The sequence below is a fragment of the Carassius carassius genome, chromosome 39 (genome assembly GCF_963082965.1).
Source record: "Carassius carassius chromosome 39, fCarCar2.1, whole genome shotgun sequence".
NCBI classification, from domain to species: Eukaryota; Metazoa; Chordata; class Actinopteri; order Cypriniformes; family Cyprinidae; genus Carassius; species Carassius carassius.
In genome coordinates, this window is record NC_081793.1 from 5,060,651 (window position 1) to 5,088,263 (window position 27,613).

Sequence of the window (27,613 nt, forward strand, 5' to 3'; positions counted from 1 at the left end):
CAGTATTTTGAAGATTATTTTATATTACAATTTCTTGACTTTCTAGATAGTGTCTGCACAATTTAGTAGTTTTCTGTGTCCAGTCTACATCAAGAGTTTTGGGTTTTTCCAAATTTCCAAAGTCCAGATTGTTTTGCATTATGTCTTAGATAAGACAGAAACGATTTCTCTACCTACATCTTGGCTAGAGATTTGCAAAAGTCCCCCTGCAAAAGAAATGCCTGTACAGGTTTACACGATAGCTCACAGAGTCAATATCTTTGATCAGCATAAGTCAGAGTCAGGCACCGAAGTGAACTAGCAGCTTGTTTGATAGTCCAAACAGGAAGGGATCAAATGGCTTGTTTAACAAGCATAACTCTTATCATAGATGGGGCTGATTCATTCTGGGCATCCCAAATAAAACATTGTTGCTGCCTGGTGATTTTGTAAAGAGCTTCAGTTTTATAGCATGTATATAATGTGGAAATTTTAGGTTAAGTTTGTTTTACCATCACATAAGCATCACATAAAAATCACTTTTTTTTAAGACTTTTGACGATCATTTATTTACTATGTATCCCAGCTTACTAAATTCCTAGTAAACTGAGACACAGAAATGACATTCTATTTATGAAAATACAAAGAGTACATTCTAAAAATGCTTGTGTGTTAAGTGTACTTTGGCTGATTGTGTTCTGGGTATATTTGTGTGCGTGCTTGACCGAGGCCTGGTTTAAAAGTTTATCTTTTTGTTGTCTATTGGATGAAAGTATAGAGACAGGAAGTGAGTCCGCTGAGGAATATGGTTGGGGCTAACTGGATGGAGGCCTAGGGAAACAGTTTTCTCTGTAGCTTTCAGAGGGTAAACGTGGCATTTTCCTCGAGAACCACTGCTGAGGTTAATCGCTTGTGGCCTTGATCTTGAGTTCATATGTTTTAAGCACATCTGACAGACAAAGCAACTCAGTTGGCACATAGTAAGCGTAATACAATGCAAAAGACCAATACAAGGCCAATACATGTTGGAAAGAATGAAAATCAGTCTGTAAAAGGTGGTTGAATCAAGTATATTGGGACCATTCAGAAACCCTGGCTTGTGTTGTTCGGGTCTGAGAGACCCTTGAGAGGTGGTGGGCGGAAGAGTCCCAGTGCTCACAGCGCATAATTCCTCACAGCTGTTGGATAGTCTCTGTTTTTAAAAAATGCTGGCATAAACCAGAGACTTTGTTATGACAAGGAAAAGATCAAGCCATTACACTACAGCTACTAACTCAACTCATCTGAGTTGAAAACCAAATGGTTGTTTTTCAAAGCAGTCAAACCTGTAAATGTGATACATCTTGGATTGTCACGTTATGTTTATAGGCATGCCTGTTGTGTTGAAGAGACAAAAAATGTTCTTTTATGCACTGGCATTGATTGACTTTATATACAAAAATAATCAGTAATTGCATTTCATAGTTTGTGTTTAGGTGATCCTCTTTGTTCATTTAAAACAATTTTGTAGAATCCACCCAATAGTTTCCCGGCAGAATGAGTAATGTCATTGGCATTTTAATCTTAATACAGTTATTGCGCTTAAAAATATGTACAGTTTAAGACATAAGTTATAGGATGGATTATTTCCCAGGATTCCAGGATTTTTGCATGCCTACTGGCTGTGGCTTCCCAGATGTTGGCTTAAACTGCCTGCGGAGTCAAAACATTTTTTTGGTCCAGATGTTGTTAAGAAATAAATTACACATGCAGTATGTTTATGTGTTTATGCAGTGAGAGATATTTTTAATTTAGATATTAAAATTCATACAGTTTTTTATTATTTGTGTTATTTGTCATAATTAAATTCTTAAAAAAATATGTAAAAATTATTGTACTGTCCTATAATAATATAGGATAGTATGGATCCCTCCCCGTTTATGGAATGGCAAGTTCAACATCACATGGAGCATAATGATAATGTGGAAAAAAGAAAGGAAAAAACAAAGTTTTTGAAAGTAATTGTTACGCCACTTGACATTAAAGTTGCACATATCAGAAGAACCGACAAATTATTATTAATATTATATCATGATTCTTTGTCAGTTAGTTTTACTATTTTGCAAGTTATCACATCCAATTTACTTACTCTTTAGACATAACCAACTCAAGTTGTTTTAAACCTGAATGAGTTTCTTTCTTCAATTGAACTTGAGTTATTTTGAAGAATGTGGGTCACCAAAATGTTTTCCTTCTATCAAAGTCAAAGGGGACCAGCAACTGTTCGTTACCCACATTCTTCAAAATATCTTCTTCTGTGTTCAGCAGAAGAAAGAAATTAATACAGGTGTGGGACAACATGAGAGTGAGTAAATAATGACAGAATGAAAATTTTTGGGTGAACTATCCCTTTCATGACAAGCGGCAGCATGTTTAGTACTATTACGCCTGTTTCACTTTGCAAGCGCGAGCAGCGCGTGAGTGTAACTACAGCGTCACGGCAGGTGCACCAGAGTTTTCACACTGGAAGTGTTTGTACATGGTCAGCGGCGCAGCGGCTCCAATACTACATGTTTCTCTACAAGGACAGCTATAGATTTGTTTTTAGAGGTTGGTCAGATATAAACTTGAATGGTTTGAAGTCTTGAAAGTTATAACACGGGAAATCACGTGAGGGAAAACTACTCGTTTCAGTCATACTCAATGTGAATGTGAATTATTTGTTGGATTTTAACTACTCGTTAGGCTAAGTAAGTATCTCAAAATGTATTTATGTAGAGCTGAATAATAAAAAAAGAAATTGGCTATGCGTTTCTAGCCAATCGTAATTTAAATATTAATATTTTTCTTAGAAGCTGTCAATATGATTTATACGATTGTTTTGTGTTTCTGTTCGTCTTGTGTCCTTGTTTGCAATTTGTGCCTTTTGCCTTGTTGTCTGCTTTTGTAACTGAAGACCTGGAAAATATATAATTATTTATTCTATTTTAGCTAGATGTTTAATAAGAATATTATGTTTAAGTCATTATTTGTTTATAGAGATTCATAAAAAAAAATTTAAAGGTTTGTTCTAAACCGAGGTGAACTGAGTGTTCATAATATTTTTATTAGGCTGAATATTGAAGATGTCAATGTTTTATGTGTATTTATTGTGTCTAGGCTATAGCTCCATTTCTGTAACTGTGGAACTGAAAATAAATAAAAGTCGTAAGTTTGTCATGTCAATCGTAAGTGAACACGTGTACAATATTTACAGAAGCTGTAAATAATGTATGAACTTCTTATTTATGTACTCCATTGTAACTTAAGATCCTGAGCAAGACGAATTATTCGTTGTGAGTTTGATTTAGTTGTAAGTTATAATTTGCTTATATGGCAATTAAACAAGTTAAAATGGGTAAATCCTCAATACATATTTTTTATTCTTCATTTTTTTCCCATACAAAACACACTAGACATGTTTATTATGTGCATTTTGTAGCATGTTTTGTGTGAAATCATGTTTATTTTGTCCATTAGAAGTGTGTTGTCACTTTAATTGAGCGTCAGCAGCACAGCAAAAATAGACCCGCTTCACTGCTGCTCATGCGACGCTCCAGGTTGACGCTCACGTGCTGCTCCTGCTGCCGGTTGTGAATGCCCTCATTGCTTAACATGCATGCCGGAAAAAATATGTGCTGCTCACGCTTGCAGTGTGAAACCGGCGTTAGTTTGCTGTTACTTTAAGAGCTGCACGCATCCGTTTTTCTCTCAACTTTAATTACACTTTTGACATTATTAGTGCTATCAGATGTGAAAGATATCAGTCATGTAATCAGATAGTGTTTGAGAGGCTTTTTAGTGTGCGTGAGCTTCAGGTGTATGCGCTCAGAAAAAGCGCATTTCAGAACAGATGCGAATGAAATGTTTAGCCATTTTACTTTTGTGCTTGCGAAGTGGAGTGTCCCATGAGTGTAACACTGAGTAATATTTGATGTGAATGTATGTCATGTTGTACAGTATATTGAGACAAGAGGAGCAAGAGTTGCAACTGGTAGAATGTGTGCTGTATATATATATATATATATATATATATATATATATATATATATATATATATATATTGGGTGGGCTGGGGACTTTCTATCCATCAGTTGTTGGTTGGATGGATGCATTTAGAAAATAGACGAATTGTAAATGTTGCATTATACATGTGCATTTTAAACTTACATTTATTTATTATATGACCCCATAGCAGGGGTCATATAACAAACACTTCTGTGGGCGGATGCTTATCCTAGTAAACGGAGCCAAGAAAGGCAGCTGCAGATAATGGTTTCTCAAAACCCTGCTGGGTCCAGCTTTTGGTGGATAGTGCGTACGTTGATGATATGTACCCTCCATCCACAGATAATCTGGAGAAAGCGTGCATTCTTCCAGACTGACTCACGCTCAGCTGGGACATGTGAATGATGTGCCACAATCTGCAGACAAACTGCAAGCTTTGTTTATCGTTTTTAATGGTTTCCATTAACTCTCTTTACGGGTCAGAGACAAAGGATGTCCGAGATGATGAAAGGAAAAATCTTGTAAAACTTTGTTTGTGCCAGCCAAGTTAGTGGAAGGGTACTCATATAGTCTATTCATGTTGGTTTCACTTTTTTACTTTTTTTTTTTTTTTTTTTTTTGATAATAGGTTTCATTTAAAGTGTCATGCAACATGAGCAGAACCCATTTCTATGGATATTGCCATAATTATTAAGGCAATATTAAAAAAAGATTTTGTACATATCGCCCAACCTTAGTGTATTCAAATATTATTGTTTTTAATCTCTTTTTAAATTATTATTTATTATTATTATTATTTTTAATCAAGTGAGTGGCATGAAAGGGAATCTTGGACACGAGACTATTTTATTTCCTATAATGAAGCACCAATAATTGCAGGATCTTGCATTTTTTCCTTCATCTATGGGAAGCCAAATTATTTTATTTTTTATTCATCTGTGCATTGCTAGATATGACTGAAATGTCACAAACCTCATGTGCTCAGGTCCTCATGTAACACAATGTAATGCAGTCTCTAGAGTCTTTAAAGGGGTGACGGAAATGTTTCGCCCCTTACCATACTGTGATGCCGTCTCCCGGCACGATGAGACAAAAACAGTAAAACCCCTTACTAACGAGGCATTTGTTGCATCCAGTGGGGAGATAATTACTGATAATACTGATTTTTTTTATGCGTCATACCCACATAGATATAAAACCATGTCTGCATTTGTGATTGGAGTCAGTGGCAAATTCTTTCAATATGTGAATGTACTTACAGGCTGTGAGTCAGAGGTTCCAGACTGTCCTTGTGAAGTTGGAATTGACCCACTTTATAGAAACAGCCTTTGTGCACAGAAGCATTGTAGACTACTGGTTCAAGTCCTCCGTAAAATGCACTGAACACATCTAAATATTTGGGTTGAACTGTTCCAGAACAGTGTTGTATATACAACTTAACCACTGATTTCTAGTTGTGTCCTCTTTTGGAAGGCCAAACAAAGTATTTTCGCTTTCACAATGAAATACACAGCATCTCCACAACATGTCGGCAGCGGAAACATTACTACAGCGAGAATCAAAGTTACTCCTTTATATATATATATATATATATATATATATATATATATATATATATATATATATATATATATATATATATATATATATATGTATATATATATATATATATATATATATATATATATATATATATATATATATATATATATATATGTATACAGGTCCTTCTCAAAAAATTAGCATATTGTGATAAACATCATTATTTTCCATACTGTAATGATAAAAATTAAACTTTCATATATTTTAGATTCATTGCACACCAACTGAAATATTTCAGGTCTTTTATTGTTTTAATACTGATGATTTTGGCATACAGCTCATGAAAACCCAAAATTCCTATCTAAAAAAATAAGCATATTTCATCCGACCAATAAAAGAAAAGTGTTTTTAATACAAAAAAAGTCAACCTTCAAATAATTATGTTCAGTTATGCACTCAATACTTGGTCGGGAATCCTTTTGCAGAAATGACTGCTTTAATGCGGCGTGGCATGGAGGCAATCAGCCTGTGGCACTGCTGAGGTGTTATGGAGGCCCAGGATGCTTCGATAGCGGCCTTAAGCTCATCCAGAGTGTTGGGTCTTGCGTCTCTCAACTTTCTCTTCACAATATCCCACAGATTCTCTATGGGGTTCAGGTCAGGAGAGTTGGCAGGCCAATTGAGCACAGTAATACCATGGTCAGTAAACCATTTACCAGTGGTTTTGGCACTGTGAGCAGGTGCCAGGTCGTGCTGAAAAACGAAATCTTCATCTCCATAAAGCTTTCCAGCAGATGGAAGCATGAAGTGCTCCAAAATCTCCTGATAGCTAGCTGCATTGACCCTGCCCTTGATAAAACACAGTGGACCAACACCAGCAGCTGACATGGCACCCCAGACCATCACTGACTGTGGGTATTTGACACTGGACTTCAGGCATTTTGGCATTTCCTTCTCCCCAGTCTTCCTCCAGACTCTGGCACCTTGATTTCCGAATGACATGCAACATTTTTCCAAAAGTCCAGTGCTGCTTCTCTGTAGCCCAGGTCAGGCGCTTCTGCCGCTGTTTCTGGTTCAAAAGTGGCTTGACCTGGGGAATGCGGCACCTGTAGCCCATTTCCTGCACACGCCTGTGCACGGTGGCTCTGAATGTTTCTACTCCAGACTCAGTCCACTGCTTCCGCAGGTCCCCCAAGGTCTGGAATCGGTCCTTCTCCACAATCTTCCTCAGGGTCCGGTCACCTCTTCTCGTTGTGCAGCGTTTTTTGCCACACTTTTTCCTTCCCACAGACTTCCCACTGAGGTGCCTTGATACAGCACTCTGGGGACAGCCTATTCATTCAGAAATTTCTTTCTGTGTCTTACCCTCTTGCTTGAGGGTGTCAATGATGGCCTTCTGGTCAGCAGTCCCATGATTGCGGTTTTGAGTAATGAACCAGGCTGGGAGTTTTTAAAAGCCTCAGGAATCTTTTGCAGGTGTTTAGAGTTAATTAGTTGATTCAGATGATTAGGTTAATAGCTTGTTTAGAGAACCTTTTCATGATATGCTAATTTTTTGAGATAGGAATTTTGGGTTTTCATGAGCTGTATGCCAAAATCATCAGTATTAAAACAATAAAAGACCTGAAATATTTCAGTTGGTGTGCAATGAATCTAAAATATATGAAAGTTTAATTTTTATCATTACATTATGGAAAATAATGAACTTTATCACAATATGCTAATTTTTTCAGAAGGACCTGTATATATAAAATCTTTGATGTGTTTAACTTGCCAATGTAAATGCATTCAAAAACCATCCGACCATTAGTATTCTGCCGACAACAATTCTGAGGTCAGCAAATCCATTTGGAGCCTTGGACCCAGCAGCATCACACATCTGTGCGATTGTTTGGTAGTTTCCAGGCAACAGCGGGCCCTTGTTCCCGCAGAGGTCCATTGAACCAGCATAATGACATATTTAATAGATACACTTTCCATCATAAGCAATTTAAAGTGCACAAATAAGTGTCCCTCTGAAGCGATCTTGTGTCAAGTGCCAATATTCTTAAAGAACTGAATGGGATCTCATTAATTCTTAGTTTATGGGTAACTCCCACCTGTAATTGAACGTATCACCCTTGTTTTTGCAGCCTATTAATTCCAGTGCCTTAAGTAAGATCGGGAGTGCTAACAGTCTAACAACTAACAGTTATGACAGAGCAGGATATAAACGGCAGTATTTTTCCATTTAAGAGTCTACTTGAGACAGAAGCTTTACACTTACATACTAAAATGTAAACTAAAATACTACCACTGGGCTAAGCAAGGAGGTATATTATACTTGGAGCTGTCCATTAGGATTCCCATTCATCTTAATTAATGACAGTAGCTCTTCTGAAAACTGACATGATGAATGATAAGATATTATTTATATGGAGAGTATGGTATAAAAGAGGAGATTTTTATTGGCTCATCATTAAAAGAAGTTCACCTAAAAATTTAAATTTGCTGAAAATGTACTCACCCTCAGGCATTTCAAGATATAGATGAATTTGTTTCTTCATCAGAACAGATTTGGTAAAATTTGGCATTACGTCATTTGCTCACCAATGGATCATCAGCAGTGAATGGGTGCCGTCAGAATGAGTCCAAACAGCTGATAAAAACATCACAATGATCCACAAATAATTCACACCACTCCAGTCCAATTAACATCTTATGAAGTGGTTTTTCAAGTCAGGTTTTCATTCTCTACAATATAATATTGTGGTTCCTAACTTCTCTTGTAGTATTTAAAATGGTTATGGGAATTAATGTCATCGGCCACAAAATGAAAATAATTATTACTTCATTAACATCAGTGGATCAAAATTATTATTACAGGGTCTCTGCGATTACAAAGTCATCCTGTAAATACAAATTTAATATGACCAACAGTAAATAAACATAATTTCTATACATTTATATACTGAAATTATTCTGTTTCTAGATGCACTGCCAGGTATAGTAGTAATGCACCCTAATATAAGCTGACATAAGTGGAGGAAGTGGTGTGAGACATTACATGAAGATTAAGTTCTCTGTAAAGTAAGAACCCATTTCTTATACTGGTGTAGCCTATACAGAGAGGTTAACCACTAACCTTGCATGAGAGGATGTTGGGATTGCTATACTCTTTAACTTTGCACTTTGCTCTGAAGGGAAGAAATCTAGTCACAAAAAAGACATTTAGGTCACAAGTCTGCTTTGGGAAACACAGCCCATCTCGGATAAGAATGAAAGTTTTACCTGCTCCAGCAATTCATAGATATTTATTTTATATTCACTGTATGGGATGATGAACAAAGCCTTGACATTTGTCTGTGGAGCTGAGCATTTTGTTGATTTATTCTTATGTTCCATAAGGCTGTGGCTTAAAGATACTAAATGCCAAGTAAAAATACAAAAAGATATCAGTCTATCAAGCTATCATACCGAAGCTGGCTTGAAGAACAGTGAAGAGCAGTTGCCTGACCTCCCAGGAGTAGTTATCATGAAAAATGTTAAAAAGGGCTGTGTATATACGATATGTATCAGGATACCGGGGTTTGCGGTACGATATGTTGCGATACATTACGATACTGTTAGCAAGGTGATATATTGGGATATTTCTTATTTTAGGAATAGTATATATTGGAAAAGGAAAGCTGTCATTAAGAACACACCACCATATGCAAACCTTAGCAATAAATAAATAATAATTGTTTAACCAGAACACAATGGGATCTGCATTTGCAATAATCAGTCCCTGTAACATTCAGTGTTATTGATACACTTTTTGTGCAGTATGAGAAAAGGGGGAAAAATGTAAGTGCTTGCAGGATCCTTTAATTAAATGTATAATACATATAAAATATATTTTATAAAAAGACCATATATATTTTTAGACCCTGCTTTAAAGGTTCACAGTTTAATTTTACAGTGGTGATATACAATGTCATAACATTTTGATCTGAACAAAAGAATTACATCTACTTTATATCAATGAAAAATAAAGTGCTAACAGGATTTCTAAAGAAAACAAAACAATTGTAAAACAATACAATAAATACAGATGTTGAACCTTTCCACTTGGATTTTCTGCATGGAATCGCCGAAACTGCGACGCAAGCACAGCTCCAACTGCACAAAACACCCCCAATTGAGAGAAAGCTGCAGCCATGGGGCGTCCCTCCCACCTATGGCTGTGCCCTGTGCTAGCCTCTTCACACAGGTGGCTGCAAGCAGCCAGCGCAACAGTCCCATGGTGGACGTTACACTTCTGTGTATGACGGCATACACGGCAAAACACACAAATGACGGCACACTTCAACTTTGTACCAGTTCATGTTTGGGGTAAACATGAACTGGGACAATCCTTTCACCCTTCATTACTAGCAGTGAACCAAATTAATGTTAACATTAGTGGCATGCTCTAATGGTTAGGGGTGGGCGGATCGATCTAAATATAGATAGTATCGATGCCAGCACTGGTATTGGTATCTGATCGATAAAATTGTAATTGAATCAATATTTTAATTTAAATATCTCTCCTCTACGTTCATTATACTTTGCTCGTGTCTTCTATTTCTACAATCCTGATAAAACGCTGCTTTCACATCCTGGCCCACTTTTCCCTCCCAACTCCTCCCCCTCCTGCTGCTCTGCTGTGATTCGTTGTTGTGTCGTCACGTGACTCACTGGAGCTATTTTACGGCACTAAATGATAATACTGCAACTTCTGATACGTGTAAAAAGAGCATTCGATACTTTGGCAACACTACAAACCTATGCAAACACTTAAAACACATGACAAGGAAAATGCTGAGCTACAAAATGCTGTTCTTCAGTAATAATTGTGTGCACTTTATTTCACCTGTTTTTAAAACGAGAAAAAAGGGAGAGATTTTTGTTATTCTTTATTTCTTTTAAAAAAAAAGTCTGTAAAGAATTAATTCTACAGTCTCTAATAACTAATAATTTTGTTGACTTCAATACATTAATAAAAAAAATATTGCCTAAAGAACTGATCATTCATTCACCTCAGAAATAATGACATACTGCTCTCCCCTACACAAGATAATTTTTTTAAGTAACAATTATCGTATTTGTATCGGTCTCGGCAATACTGACCTATATGTATTTGGTACCGGATCGATACTAAATTTTGCAGTATCGCCCACCACTACTAATGGTAGTATTTCCTGTCACTCAGGATTTGTTCAGAGATAAAGACTGCCATCTAGCGGTCGGGAAATAAACTCAAAACGAAAACTGCCTTGAATTTTTTTCATGATTTATTTTCATTTATTTTTTTATATCGATATTCCTTTTTTGAGAATCGATACAGTATCACCATACAAAATATCGCAATACTCACGTGTATTGATATTTTCTTACACCCCTTATGTTAAATGTACCTTTCTTTGGGCAAACTACAATAATCCACAAGAGTGCCTGAAACCCACTTATGTTATTTGTAGTAAAATCACAGTAACACACTGACCTGTGTGGCTTATTTGATTTTATAAAATGGCAATAATAGCTATAGAAAAAAAAATTACACCAGTGATCAGTAAAAACTTTATATTTATTATTATTATTATACCTTGGCAAAGTAATGTAGAATTAAGCTGATGTGCAGTCACGTGTACATTTATTGTGTATTTTACACTGGCTTCCACTGGTGTTTATTTTGTCAAACATGTTATAAATAAATTGTGAAGATGAAATGCGTTAAAGGGATAGTTCACATCAAAAAGAAAATTCTGTCATCATTTACTCATTCTCATGTTGTTCCAAACCTGTGTGATTTTCTTCATTTACTCCTAAAAAAATAAAGCTTCCAAAAGGGGGATTTCACAGTGATGCCGTAGAAGAACCATTTTAGGTTCTTCAAAGAACCTATTAGTGAACATTTCTTTTTTTCTTAGTGTGAAGAGCATTTTAATAATCTAAAGAGTATAAAACCTTTTGTGTAATTGAAAGGTTCCATTGATGTTAAAGGTTCTTCATGGAACCTTGGATGGCAATAAAGAGCCATTATTTTTAACAGTGTTGTGTAATCTGTAGAACATTTTTTGTTATTTGTTTCAAAAGTTTTCCATATTATGGAAGTCAGTGGAGTCTTAGCCTTTCATTAGTAAGACTTTTGACTCTCTGTTCCACAGCTTATTCTGAGACCTGACAATCTGACCAACACTGTGTTCAAAGAATAAATACCACAGACCTGGGAAACTTTGGCAAGACCGATGATTAGTTAGTTAGAAGTGCCCATAATATCAACCCAGTAACTAGTGATGCACTGAGATGACTTTGAACAGAATTTCAGAAACTGAAATTAAAGTTTTCATTTAGCCAGAATCCAAAGCTGAAAATAAAGAGATCAGTAATTAAATGGGTGTAATGAAACTTTTAATGCTGTTGTCAGGTGATACAATGAGTCTCTTCTCATTTTAGCACAACAAATTTTGCACATTGCTACTCTAGCATCATTTTTGGTCATGGTGAAGTGCTGATATGTTTACTTTTTGTTTTTTCGTTAATTTTGTGTACATATATTTGTCACTTCTGTGTTTATGTGTCTGTGTTATGTGGTTTCATTTTCTGTTGCCAAAATGTTTTTGTCTCACTATTTAAAACATTTTGTGATTAAAGACCTGTGAACCAACTCTACCTTAAATGTATGGTCCAAAGTGACTAACACTGCATTCAAGGTATATATTTCACAGTTTCTTGCATTTCTTGGGGATTTGAACCCATGACTTTGCTGTTGTTGGTGCCATGCTCTACTGTTTAAGCTACAGAAATGTGAAAATTTGCAAAGAGCAGTCTGATTGGATTGGATTTTAACAAGTGTTTTCCAGTGTTGTGTGTAATATCAAACAGGCAGAGAACAATCTGTGTGTGTCCAAGAGTGTGAGGGTGAGACTGTCCTTGTCATTGGTACATTGTGGCCACACATCAGATGTTTTGAGCAACATGGAGTTAAATGGTCAAAGTCTGGTCATAATTTTTTGAGAAGGTCATAGTGTCTATGAAGAGTTCCATAAACCTGTTTAGGTTTGTTTCTTTTCCAATCACAGAAAAATGTGTAATTCTGTTTTCTCTCTGAATGTAGTTAACTCTGTAGAGTTCAGTTTGTTCTTAGGGCTTCCTGAGGTTCCTCCACTGGATAGCATGTCTTAGCGGTAAAGCAGGGCTGATTCAGCCGGTGCCTGTGTTTTGAGCAATTTTCAGTCAATCTAACAAAAAAAAACAAACAAAAAAAACTCCCCTCCCTGTAATTCATTGGATATAAATAAACATGTCGCATTCATCTGGATTACAGTAGACACATTTTAAAGCTTGGCCCAACAAGACCATGCCTGCAAAAAAAAAAAAAAAAAAGAAATGAAAAATTGGTTTACATCTATCGACATCTGCATTTTGTGGTTTTGAAGTTCTTAAACAACATCCAAATTTGCCCAACAAGTCATGTCTTTGTTTTTTATTGATTCATTTAAATCATATGTTCTTGGAAAACCAAGCACGCATGTCAGTTTCCTTGTATGATGTGGGTTACATTTTGCATTTTCATATTTAGCAGATGCTTTAAAAACAGAACATCTTATACAGTGTTGTCTGGGAATCAGATTCATCACTTAGCGTTGGAAGTGCCGTGTTCTACGTCAGGGTTTCACAAATGAGTTGATGAAAAGCCTATCATCATATAATCATGATATAGCTATGTGATTATCAAATCAAAGGCTGCCAATTCTGCCAAATTAAAAGCTTGAATATTTGAAAGTTAAACGTTTAAGAATATAACTTTTATATTGCAACTGTAATTATAAAACATTTGAAAAAAAAAAAAAAATACTTGCATGTCATGTGACCATTAGCAAACCATGAACATGCAAATGTGACATGGGGGGGGGGGGTACTTCACTAAATATGTTATGTCTAAGTAGTTAAGCTGACAAAAATCTGATGTTCAAGAAGAACTATAGAAACCCCTAAATGGGGTTGAAACTGAACCCACAGCTTTACCCACTACACCATGCACATTAAAATGATACATGTCATTTAAACCTTCTAAATGTAGTATGCATCACAAAGTGTATTACAATCCTGCATAAAGCTTTAAAAAGCAGAAATGCATAGATTTTTCTATAGAGGTGACTTGCTCCAAATGGACAGTAAAATGTCCCGCGTCCTGCCTAAATTGCAGACATTTTTCCACCTAAGGCCATGTGGAAGAATGTGTTGATATGAATTGCTGATTTTGTCAATACGCCAGCATAAGTGATTCCTGATGTTACGCTTTTTCTGAAATGTCCCATTCTTCTCTGCAGCTGCCACAGAGGGGCGAGTCAACGGAGGTGAGGACTTCTTTCAAAAGGTAAGGAAAACCACATTGCTTTGGCAGGCGCATGCGGCAGTCATGTGTAATTATTTCTGCAATCAGTGCTGCACGATACAACGGTGCAATAGCTTTGTGGTTCTCAAGCCGCAAAATACTATCATTGTGGTAATAGAATAAATACGGGACTTCCATAACTAGCATTGTATGCTCAGTGTGTAATTGCTTAGCCAAATTTGAATCAAATTTATATATTCAGTATCAGTAAAATAGAAAACTGTCAGTTACAAAAAGGCAGGGTCTAAATTCAGTTTTCTATAAAAATGGCTTGTGATTAACAATGTTTTGTAGGAGCTGTTTTATAATATATGGGACACACATGTTGTATTGTGAATATAGTCACTCTGCTTTGTGTTGTGCCTAACAACATTCTTTAAAGAGAAAGAATGAAAGTCAGAATCATGTCACTTGTTCACCATTGAATCCTCTGCAGTGAATGGGTGCTGTCAGAATGATAGTCAAAAACAGCTGCTAAAAACATCACAATAATCCACAAAACTCAATTAATGTCTTGTGAAGCGAAAAGCTTCATGAAACATAAGAAATAAAACCATTGTTAAGGCATTTTAACTTTAAACCATCACTTGATGTGGATTATTGTGATGTTTTTATCTTCTGTTTAGACTCTTATTCTGACGGCACCCATTCACTACAGAGGATCCATTGGTGAGCAAATTATGTGATGGTAAATTTCTCAGATCTGTTCAGATGTTCAGAAGAAACAAACCCATCAACATCTTTGACGACTAAAATAATCAGAAATTAGTCAAATATTAGAATGATTTCTGATGGCTCTTGTGACACTGAAATAGTGATGGCTGCTGAAAATTCAGTTTTGCCATCCAAGGAATAAATTACATTTTAAAATCTATTCATTAGAAAATGGTTACTTAAATTCTAATCATGTCACATTTACTGTTTTTGACTATATTTTTGGTCAAATAAAATGCAGCCTTGGAAAGCATAAGATACTGATTTAAAAGATATTTACACATTTTAGTGTCCCTAAGATTTTGAAAGGTCGTGTACCTGTCACGGTGTGGTGATGGAGAGAAGCCCGTAAACGAGGCAGAGGATGATACAAAGTCTTTAATAATCCACATGGGGTAATCTATAAGGTGAAAGCAGAAAGACACTTACACATTGACGAGACCAGACAACTAAATACTGAACAGATTGCAACTTTTAAGGGGAACTTATAGAGGGTAATTGACAAGACACATCTGAACATAATGACACAATTACCGAGAGACAGAAACTAGTTCACACAGAGAACATGAGGAATGAAAACGCTGCATAATGAGTCCAGGGGCGCGACAGTACCTTTAATGCTTAATTATTACCATATTTAATATAAAAAAAAATTATACTTTTTTTTTTTAAACATTCCAAAATAACATGAGTGAGAAATGTGATATTTTACTTAATTTACGTGGCAGAGCTAAACTCCCCATGTTCAAAATCTGCATGGTAAAATGGCAAAATAACTAGATTGAAATGGATCTCTGCAAAAGTGTACAGGAAGTCTGCAAAAGCGTGAAGTGTGTGATAAATAACATTTACTTTGAGAGCCTAGTCAGTTACTCATGACACAACACCTCTCCCTGAAGGATACTCAAACTCCTGTGTGTTTATGGCCTCGCCAAAACAAGCTCACTTGGCGTATTTGGACTCAGTGGGGTAGAACAGTATTTGTGGCAAACACTAGCTGGACTGATTGGCAGGCTGTGAAGAAATACAGACTGGAGAAGCCAGACAGCTCAGGGCAGGAATTAGAAACAGCACCTGAATCAGAGCATGCTGGCCTTCAAAATAAACACACTTGCAGGCAAGTCTATATTGGTATGAAATACAGTCCATGTCAATGTTCCATTTGTTTTGACCTGTAAGGTGTGGGAAAATAATCAGACCCAGTTAAGAGAGCTTGGAAAGTGCCTGTTCTGGAAGATACGGCTGGCTGCACCATAAGCCTTGGGTAGTTACAGCTGATGCAAAGCTTCAGGAATGCCAGTTACTGCTTTTCAAATAATCAAAACCTATCATGTCACGAACAGTGTGTTAACAATGGCCATTTCTCAAACAACACAATACATGTGGATTTGCAGTCTTATGGACTTTGACCGTGTGTATCCATGAAGTTTACTCCTCCATACACCAATTTTTTATTTTTTTTTGATAATGTACCAACTGTGCATTCAAGTTAGCAATGCTGGAACTGATGGGTTTTGTGTGTGTGTGTGTGTTTGTGTGCGCCGGCACAATCACGATTATAGCTATTTTCACTCAGAAATTGCTAGTACATTTCACGAACAGTTATGAAGGAATGCCATGTAACATATTAAATAAATGGAATAGTTCACCCAGAAAATAATTGCTGAAAATTGACTAACCCCCAGGCCATCCAAGATGTAGATGAGTTTGTTTCTTCATCAGAACAAATTTTGAGAAATTACATAACTTGCTCACCAAAGGGTCCTCTGCAGTGAATGGGTGCCATCAGAATGAGAGTCCAAACAGCTGATAAAAACATCACAATAATCCACAAGTAATCCATTTGATTTATTATTTCTGTTTTTGCTTGTAATCAGTGCTTTATCTGTGCATATTTCTCTCCTGATTCAGAGAAGCATTTTTTATTTTATTTTTTTTCACTGGAGAAAGCAGTATTATGAATTGAGCACTTATATTTTAGCTGGAAGCAATGGTTTGAAGTTAAAAATATCTTGATTAATTTTTTTACTACAAACACAGATTTTCACTTTGTGAGTCAAGTAAAATACTTGTGGATTATGTTTTTATCAGCTGTTTGGACTCTCTTTCTGACGGCACCCATTCACTGCAGAGAATCCATTGTTGAGCAAGTGATCTAAATTCCAGCAAACTCATTTGAATCTTGGATGGCCTGAGGGTGAAAACATTTTCAGCAAATGACATTTTTTTGTGAACTATTGCTCCATCCAGTTTTTATTATCCATCCAGTTTTTCATTTTAGCTTGCAGAAGGTTCACGGATGCCTCTTTTGCAGATACTAGTACTCTAGACGATTACTCGGCTTATGCGGCAAAGAGTAGACGTTGGGATGGGCCCTATATTTTATTAATATTTTATTTCAACTAGGGAACGTTAAAAATGAAGGATATGATAATTCCTCTGTGAAATAACACAGTGTATCTTCTAAGGAACCTTGTAAATGTGATCAAAAGATATGAGTGGTATTTTTCTGCTCACGTCAACATACTTGTGCTATTTAAAAATATGAAATTCAGCCTGCAACCAGAGGCACAAATGAATTAATGAAAAATGACCTTAGAAATTATCTCACAAATGTTGAAAACAACAACAATCCTCCTAAAAGGAGTGTTTCTTAAAAATAGTAGAAAAAAGAACTGTAGGAGTCTTTTCACTGTGAGGAAAATATTTCTGCCGATTCAGCGTCCCACGCCCCAAGAGCATGTCTTTGGTAGAGTGATAACAGCGCGCTGAAATTTTGTGTGTTTTCAATAAAAACATTGCGTTCCTGTCCATCATGGCGGCTGCGTTTTCATGTCTGAGCCATCAGGTATTCCGTGATCCTGCACAATGATGGGATTCAGCCCTTTTTCGTTAGATGTTTCCCCCATGCTGAGAGCCTCGATCAGGTAAAGAAGAAACCTCAGGAAACCTCGCCTCATCTCTCTGAAAGAATGCAGCAATATTAAGAGGTTTTTTAACAGAATTTTGGCTTCTATAGCTACTCATACTGCTATGTAAATAGTCGCTTTGTAGACATTTTTTAACAAAATAATGCATTTATTGCGTCGTGTTTTTTGTTTCAGTACTAAATGAAAGAGTGTTTCATTGATTTAATTTATAAGAGGTGTTTGCCAATACATCACTTTTATATGGAGTCAATTTAACGCCGTATATATACGCAAAAAAAATATGTTTTGCAAAAGAAAATAAAGTTTTGCAAACAAAAATTAAAGTATTTAGGAAAATAAATTTGCTTTTTGCAAAAAAAATTAAGAATTGCAAAACAAAAATGAAACAGCGCGAGAGCAATGATTTTGCAATACATATTTTCCTCCTTAATCAAATTAAACTTGTTAAGGAGAGGAGTGCCATTACTTTTCTATGTAATTAGACTTTTCTATTTAATTTTATTATAGTTTTTTTGACAGCTTTTGAAAATACTAGGGCTGCACAAAAAAAAAAAAATTATAAAAAAAGTTATTTTATATATAATTTTAAAGATATTTTTTATAATAATGTTACATTTTATTAAGTATATTTATATTTTTATTTATTATTATTATTAATAATACTAATTATTATTATTATTATTATTTTTTATTATTATCATTATTATTATTATTATTAATAAATAAAATATTAAAAATATGTATATTGATGTATAAACAAATTCCCAGATTTAATCAGCCCTACAAACAAGCACATTATCACATTTTAATTAATGATCACAATTTTTATCTGAAGAATTGCAATTTATTTTTAATCTTAATCTTGCAGCCCTAGAAAATACTGTAAGTCCCATGTTTAGAGCCTAGAATATCATGATTTATCATGAAATCTTGACTTAAGCCAGTAAGCAATCACATAGAAACCACACATAAAACACTCACAATGGCATAGAAATTTGCTAATGAACAATCAGAAAACCTCCAGCATCCACAACACCTTAGTGTTGTGGTAAAACAGGCTTGCATGATTCAGAAAAAGTAAAAAAAAAATTTGTTTGATTATTTATTTTTAGACAATTAAAATCTATAAATGTTTGTCTGGTATTGCATGATGCCTTTTTTTCATGTTGTATTTTATAAAATAATGGGTTCATTCATAAACTCTTCTTTGTCCCTTCAAACACTCCTAGTTGTTTATAGAATGAGGACAAATTGTACACTGTTGTAAAGTTATTTGTCAATGAACTGATGTGGAATTTTGGGAAGGAAATGAAAAACAGGTGCTGGCTGGAGCAACGACAAAAAGCCTCAACAAGAAGGGTGGGCATAAAAAGTAAACATGCCACTTGTGCCTGTACAAAGACCTGTATTGTATGGTGTGCCATAATTTAATCAATTTCATATTGGGCCTTTAAACAGCTCTGAAATATGAGCTCCCTCGGAGGTACTTTTATTATATTTGAAATTGAAAATTATCCCATGATATAATCACACTCAAGCCATCCTAGTAGGGATGGAACGGTACACAGATGTCACGGTTTGGTACATACCTCGGTTCGGGTTCACAGCTCAATACGATTTTGGTACAACAGGGGAAAAAAAAACAATCTACTATGCTAGGTTTATTTTTATTTATTTTGCACAGACAGTAGTCCAATTGAAATAAATCCAATTGAAATAAATCCACCTATATGTGAAAATACTAAATATTATTACATTATGTTATACATATATAATCTGCGGTACATATACATACAAAGGAAAACATTCTTGAAATATATTTGATTTAGTTTAAACATAAACAATAATAAAACAGTGCAGCACATTAAGTTAGCGAGGACTGGCAGATTTTGTCATGTGCTGCAAATGAGAGCCGTTTATGAGTCTACACGGGTGCTCATCTGGCATTTTGGGTTATAAATTAACTTAATTTTTATACATTTGTTAACATTTAAATACTTTTTGAAGTAGTACACTGCACTTTAAATGCATTCAGTACTTGACAGTTTCATGTGCCTTTAGTATTTATTTACTAGTGTGCACTTACTACTAGTGTCCATTTACTAGGGTATTTACTCTGTTCAGACTTAAGTTTTATTTTAAGCAGATAAAATAAAAAGGGAGTTCATATATCTGAATGCTTGTAGACTATTTACTGATGAAAATGTAGCCATTTGCAGGATTATTAAAAACCGAGGTTGCAAAGAATGCATCGTGATGAATCGTGAAATTAAATTGAATCGAATCATTGACATAATAATCATAATCGAATTGAATCGTGAAACCAGTGCCAATTCACACCCTTACTATACATGAACTACACAGCGATCACCAACATTAAGCATCCAACAACTCTTTATTTAAAAAAATTTTCCCTAAAAGTTTGAGTTAGAATAGTACAAGCAGAAGACTGATTTGATTAGATTTTTCTCTGTTCAGCGACATGAAGTTTGTGTAGCCAAAGTTGTAGCTTTATTTTATGTTGTCAAATAAACTGTGAAAATATCCTGCTTGACGGACCTTATTTCAGGCATTTAACCAAATATTATAATTATTACCAAAAAAAAAATTGACGGGTTTTGGACAACAAAATACAATATACCAGCAGAACTGTAGACTTGAGAAGAATTAATTAAGAAGTCATATAGACGACTTTCATGATGATTCTGTATTTATTTTATTTTTTATTTATTTTTTATTTTGGAGCTTGACAGCCTCTGGTGGCCGTTTAAGTTAATTGCATGGAAAAGAGCAACATGAACATGCTACAAAATGTCTTCTTTTTTTACTTTTACTAATTTGCACCTGTGATTTTCTCAGCCTTACCTGATCCTTCCTGTTTTTGATTTCTTCTCGCTGCTGAAGCCTTGTTTTTGTCTTTGAAAACATTTGGTCCGATTTTCCTCTAAGTCTGAGTTTTGCCTCTTTATTTGACAAGATGTCATGAATTATAGAAAAACAAACATGATTCGTCAGTCGTATGGGATGCCAGTCTCAACGATGCACAGGGTGAGCAACAACATCTCGCACAGTATGCTGAAGCCATGTGCTCATGGAAATACTGAATTGGGATGTTTCCTAGCCCTCCACCAACAATCCCGTTCTCACACAAGTTGTGAGGTAAGCCTCTGTGCGCTGACGTGATGGATCAAACTCCTGGTCCTCAGCGGGTGTTTGTTGCCTCACACAGATATAAGAGAATCTGTTTGCGATAGGGATCATATGGAATTACTCTGCGAGTTTGTAATATTGCCAGACATTTCCCGCACCTCATGATAGATGACTCGACACGCTCTTGCTCACTGTCTGTCTGCCTGATTTCCACTGAGTATAATAATGAAGTGCTCCGGTTGGCTGGATTTCTTTTTTGACCTTCCTACCACACATTTTCCAAAACAAAAGGCAAGGGATTTTCCCAGGCCTGGATCTGGATGTATGTTTGTGTGAGATTGGAATATTATTTATAAGTTCTCGTTAAGTCAAATCGAGAGAGCTGTTTTGAAAGTGATTGTACATTTCCTTTTGTTGGACGAAGTTGTATCCCTTCAAAGGAGCAAAAGGCACATCCTTGATTGGTTAACAGTGCTATGGGCCTCTAGAGACTCCTTTCATCTCAACGAAACTGTGCTGTAAAAATTTCCATTTTGAAATATTCTACATTATGAAGAATGGCTTGCTTTCTTGTTGTGATCCTAAGTTAAGCTATTTGAGTTGTAAAATGTAATGAGTTAATGAGTTGTAGATCAATGTGAGTGTATGGTTGATTAAAAAATATATTAAAAAATATATAAAATATATAAATAAATTCTAAATATAAATGGAACTCTGTGCCACTGAATATTAAATCCTCTGAGCTCATTTTCCTTTGGGATTTGTAATATTGGTCATAAAAGTATGTTTGAGTGAACGAATCACTCACTCATACAGAAACATGATGGTTACATATTGACGGTCATAATATATGATGGAGGTTCAGCCTTCTTATTCCAAATTGACTGTTTTCTATTATGCTGAAGAGTAATGCTTTGCTCAGCCATGCAAGTGACAGATATCTGGCCATCTAGCCATGTGCTTTTTGATCATGGATACCATCAATGAAAATAACAGCCTTGTTCTGTCCAAGTTTCTAAATGACAAATTTTATTGAATGCAATTAACAGTGTAGGTTTCCATTTGATCGTTTGTCTAGATGTCCATGCAGCTTCAAGATTCAGTAATTCATTCAACCTCTTCCTCAGTCTTTATTTGCAGGACTGCAGCTAAAAACTCTGGGAGCCCTAAGTGTGTTTTTTTTTTGTTGTTGTATGCTTGTGTTTAAATGCATGATCCTAAATCAAAAATGCTTAGCACTTTAAAATGTGTTATTTTATCCGGTAAAGGACCTAAACTGTAAGTTTTGAGAAAAACCTGACAAAAGACCTGTTTAAATGTTTCTTATGGGAATGTAAACTATTTTTCAGTATTTAGAGGGGTTAGCCAGTGGTTTCATTGGCATCCGAATCCAGAATGTTAGTGTTTTTCTTCCTCCACCCACATAAAAAATCCCCAGCCGAATTATCTACTGTTTATACTAACACCAATTGCCGTCTGAATCCACATCTCTGAGTTTACAAGAAGGCATTGATTCAAAATGAACTGTTTAAATAATTTTGACCACTGCTAAGCACCGTACGGTAACTGTTGTACTTCACTCTAATTTGCATGCAATAAAAGATATACACTTTTATTACTGAAATACTGGAAAGAATTTACTAGAACAGTATTTCATCACCACTCCACCACAGAGAGTGGGAGAAGAAAAGCACATACACATTTAAAATGGGCCATTATTATGGCAGCAACAGGTATACAATACAATTTTAAAATATGTATTATATGTATTATATTTTATATATATATAAAATATAATATATTTATATATATATATATTTATTTATTTATTTATTTATTATTTATTTTTTAAATGGGATTTAAACCACATTGATCAATTTTGCTCCTATTTTTTCCCCCAAAACATTTTCTGTACTTGTTTAGCAAGGAGACAGTAGTGCCAATGACTATGTTTGCATGCACATCACTATTCCTTAGTTTATTTAGAATTTGGCAATATTCTAATGAGTCATGTAAATGCCACAATCCGATTCCCTGGTTTAAAAAATATATGATTTCCTTAATTCTGATTACAATTCAAATTAGTGATTGTATGACCTATTCCATTTATCGTGTGAGTCATTTTTGAAGGCTAGAAATCCTTATTCCTTATTATTAAATTATTGCGAAAAGTAGTAACATTTTGCATACTGTATAAACATAATATTCAGGATATTGCTGCAACCAGAATATAGGTGTGCATGTAAACATAGTTTATGTCAATTGAGATATTAATTAAGGTGAAATATAAAACATAATATCTGAGGTATCAAGGTAAATTTCACTCATGGAAGAGATTTGAGACTAGTAAATTATAATGAGAGTATTGATGAGAATCCACAAGAGACTGAAGTTATACTGCAAGGTGCAAACGTCACATGAAGCTGTAAACATTCAGTGACTGCTTTGTTGATTATAACAGGATGGGAGCATTCTAGTATTTGTCGTTTTGGTTGCTTTCTCTCTATAATTCATTAAAAGTAGCAATAGTTTGTTTTTCATGCTGCTCAGGGGTCCAGAGTGATCTTGAGTGTTTAGTCACTGTTAATTTACTGATGTAAAACAGCTTAAGGAAATCATCTGGTTTCTTGCCTAAACAGTATATGAGCTTTTGTTTTCAGCGTGATTAAATAAAGCACCCTGGTTTGTTTTTCAACTCTCCAGATGCTTTCTATTTATGGAAGGGAATCTTCAAAGATAGCAGTGTTTGAGGAGATCAAGAAAAACAGGGTCATATTATACAGATCCGGCCTCTGCTGTAGAAGCATGTGATTCTGTAAAAACTGTTTCTTGTTATTTTCCCTGCAAGTCAAATGTCTCTGATGCTGAGTTGGATTTGTATTACGTGTCCCTCTCACTTGTGTAAGTCCACGCTCCCTATGTACCCAAACCTTGATAAAAAACAGGAACAGTGTCACCCCGACCCAGTGGACCAAGCACACTTCAGAGCCTCAGCTGAGTCAATAGAAGGCCAAACATTTTTTTAATGACACTTAAAGTTGTTTATGTGAACTAAGGCCCAAAATGAGTCTGGTCTTTAGGCCCAGAATTCCTTGCCAAACATCTGTGGCACCTGACAGCGGGACTGGGACGGGAAACAGGTGGCAAGCACAGTCTTGCATCATTTTGTCCATTCTCACGGTGGAGCACAGCAGGAGTGTGCTCACACCATAAATATACAGTAATCACATGGTTTAATATATATAGCAAATTCCTTTTAGTGTATACTAGTGATTTACAAGCTTTTCTCAGAGGTCCCATTTTTTTAATGCTTCCAACGCAAGCTTCATCAGATTTCTGTGGACTAAAGTCCAATGATAGGTTAAATTTCAATTTTATGGAAATATGTAACTATATGTTGATCTCAAAAGAAATATTTTGTCTATTTTACTAATCTGCCACATGGCTTTACATTATCTTCCTGTGGGGGTGTCACGATCATTAGATGGAGTGCCCATGAGCTTCAGTAGAGGGCACTCCACTCAGGACCATTCCACCCATCAACCACCAGATGTCACTTGGACACTAGCATCTCTCATACTGTTGCACCACACCCGAACTACATTACCCATGAGTCACTGCATCACAATCACCCTGCCACACCTGCACCTCATCAGCCAATTTCCTTTTCACACCTGCACCTCATTTACACACACACATAAAAGCAGCACACTCACTCTCACTCACTGCGAAGTCTTGTTTAGCCAGTCTGACATTTCAGAGTGTTTTTCCCTGTGTTTGTTATTCCTGTGTTTTGACCTTTGGACTGTGTATTCCGACTCTGATTCTCCGCTGCCTGTCCTGATCTCTGCTTGTTTCTGGTTACGATTCTGGTTGTCCCTGACGCCATTCCTGATCTCTGCCTGTATGACCATTCTGTTTAATAAATGCTGCATATGGATCCGAACGCCTCCGACTCCTTGTTACAGGGGGATTTTCCCATTAAAAATTACTTTGCATAACATGAATTTAATTAGCTTTTTATTATATTTTTAGACATATTTGGCTCAATTTGTGCTTTTGTCATCACCTTAATATTCACATACCAACTTATAAAATGATAGAATAAATCTGAAATGTAATCTTCCTCTAAAAAAAATAATACCCTTGAAAGTGTATCTGTGGGCAACCAGAGTTGAGTTTTAATTCTGGGCTTGTTAAATTAACAACCCACTTAAGAACATTAGGCCCTTTACGGAGGTGTCCTATTACATGTCAAATATTTTGGTTGTGTGAGTTTTCGGGAGCTGTGTGTGGTCTGTTTGAAAACATCTTTCAAGCGGGTACAGCTTTGCCAAAAACCGCATTCACAGACGCGTTTATGCAGTTCATTGTTAGATAGTAGGATGCCAGCCAGAGTTCTGTGAGTAAATGAGCGAATGAGTAATTGATAAAGAACCGTAAAAGAGGAAAATGAGACCTACTTTACAGTGGCACAATAGCATTCAACACACTGTTCCCAAACATAACGTACGGCCTTGTTGTCAGCTGCCTTCTAAAGCAGCATCTGAAATGAAAGCTCATTTTGAACACTGTTGATAGTCAACAAACCCTCACGTATCATGCAAGTAGCACTTCTCACATAAAGATTCGATTTACAATTGATTTTAAGCAGGTTGCTAAGCATGTGGTACTTTGAGCATACAGTTCAAATGCTAGGTCAAAGTTTTAATTGTTTGATGAGTTATTTGTAATCAAGAGTATTTGTAATCAAGATTTCTCTCACTTTGTTCACCATGTTGGATTTAATTTTGCAGTGTATTCTAGGTTTGCATTCTCTATGAAATTTTTTTTATCCAAATCAGATGAATGTGAATGAGGCAACATTTTATTGCGCTGATTTCAGTATGTATTGAGGTAGTTAGGAGATGAACGTACCACCAAAACAAAACCCTACATTATACCTAACCAATAGTGTTAACAAAAGCAAACATGTGATAAAAATATCCATTTGCTGGAGAAACCATGCCATTTTAGCTTGATGCTACAAGTGCAATGCTCTACCAGGTGCGCTACCGAGCAAATTTACTATGTTTGAAAAGCCATACATATGGAACCGTTTATGTGTTGCTGAAGTCATAACACAGTATTGTGCAAGGAACTATGCAGAAATAAGTGTTTATTAGGCTATAGTCTGCCCAAATGTTTAAAGAAATAAAAATGGTTGGTGTTTTACTGCCTCTAGTGTTAATTTTAGCGGGAACTGCTGTGTACATACACAGTAGGTACGTCTTTGGAGTTTTGCAAAAATATATTTAGTCATATATCCAACAATTTTTCAATATTGTGTGATATTGATTTAGAATTTAGCAAAAAGAAGGCATCTTAGGAGGCATAATGCAACTTACTGCCAATCTTTTATAACAGGCTTCACCACTTGTGACAACACAGCTTGTGATCCCTACGGAGGGAGCTTATAGGTTTTGGAACAGAGGCAGCAGTGACATCTGCTAGTGAGAACCCTGGAAAATACCTACTGCCCATAAGTGACATCAGCTTATTTGCTTTGTACTTGGTGAAGACACCTCAGAATCATCTGTAAGACCTCTAGACCCTGTAATTATCCAGGCAGCAACAATCTGAATCAGTGACCCTACAGAACTGTACTGGTCACTGCTTGTATTGCTGGATACAGCTGCACAAAGACTTTCACAATCACTTTACTGGCCCTCATATCCTGTTCAAACTCTCTACCGATGGCTGCGGGCATTTACATGTGCCATTTATAATGATAAAAATTATTAAAAGGGATAGTTTCTGTTTTCCATATATAGTTCCTTGGTTTCCAGATATTTTGATTTATTGCTCTAGATACTTTGATATATTTTGATATAATAAAGGTATTATTTTACTCTTACTGAACAACATATGTGAAAGAGCTATATGGATCATAGCAACATCTTGGGGATTGATGTTATTTGGAGAACAAATTGGTGTTCATAAGGTATTTTCAAATTGATTCCTACTGGATTTATTAACATGTTAACTACATTGCTTATTTAGACCATATTGATGTTGCACAAAGTATTAAGATCTCTGAATTTATTAAGTAAGGAAATCTCTGTGCACAAACTGTTGTTCAAGAAAATAGCTGAAAGTACATTTGAAATGTATAGTTGGGCAATGATAACAATGAACACATTAACATGATTGTCCAGGGTCAGAAAGAGAGTGAGAGTTTGTGATTAAAACCAAATTATGACTATTTTTGATGAAAAAAAAAAAAAACACACACAATAAATGTAATACTGGGAATTGACCTTGACATTTTAACGTGTGTCCTTTTTGCCCCACAGGTCATGGAGGAGACAGATACTCAGATTGCATGGCCTTCCAAACTAAAGATCGGTGCCAAGTCAAAGAAAGGTAAGACCTGGCATCCCACATCTGAAACATGCTTTGATGAAGATGTGAGTGTATATATACTAGTTTCTTAGCTGTGGTGCACTAATTTTAGTCAATCAGAATGAAATCAATTCGATTTGAGATTCTGAAAGTTCTGTTCATATGAACTGTGAACTTTGCAGTCCAATTCACAATTTTTATGTAGATTACATCTATTCTGAACAAGATATCTGTGTATGTGCAATGCCCAGTAGCTGAATTCAAAACTGGAAAAAGCCACTGCAAAAATGTCACCATATCTACTGTAATCCAAATTGACATTTTTTGCCCTGATAATGTGCCTGAAGAGAAATTTGACATACCTATCAGAAAAGCTTTTTAGCAAATATAAAATATGTTCAGGGTACATTTACACAACAACGACTGTACTAAAAAAAAAATTCCTTTGCCTTTTTGAAAAGTTTGTGCACAGATGACAACTTTGTCA

At 35.6% G+C, this 27,613-nt stretch overlaps 1 protein-coding gene across 1 annotated transcript in view; it reads left to right on the forward strand.

The window, feature by feature from the left end:
- LOC132121263 (protein bicaudal C homolog 1-like) overlaps positions 1-27,613 on the forward strand; it is a 97,717-nt gene that overhangs the window by 5,833 nt on the left and 64,271 nt on the right. Inside the window, exons 2-3 of the mRNA XM_059530489.1 lie at positions 13,884-13,930; positions 27,078-27,147. Of these exons, the coding sequence (XP_059386472.1) occupies positions 13,884-13,930; positions 27,078-27,147 (117 nt within the window). The remainder of the gene's footprint in view (positions 1-13,883; positions 13,931-27,077; positions 27,148-27,613) is intronic.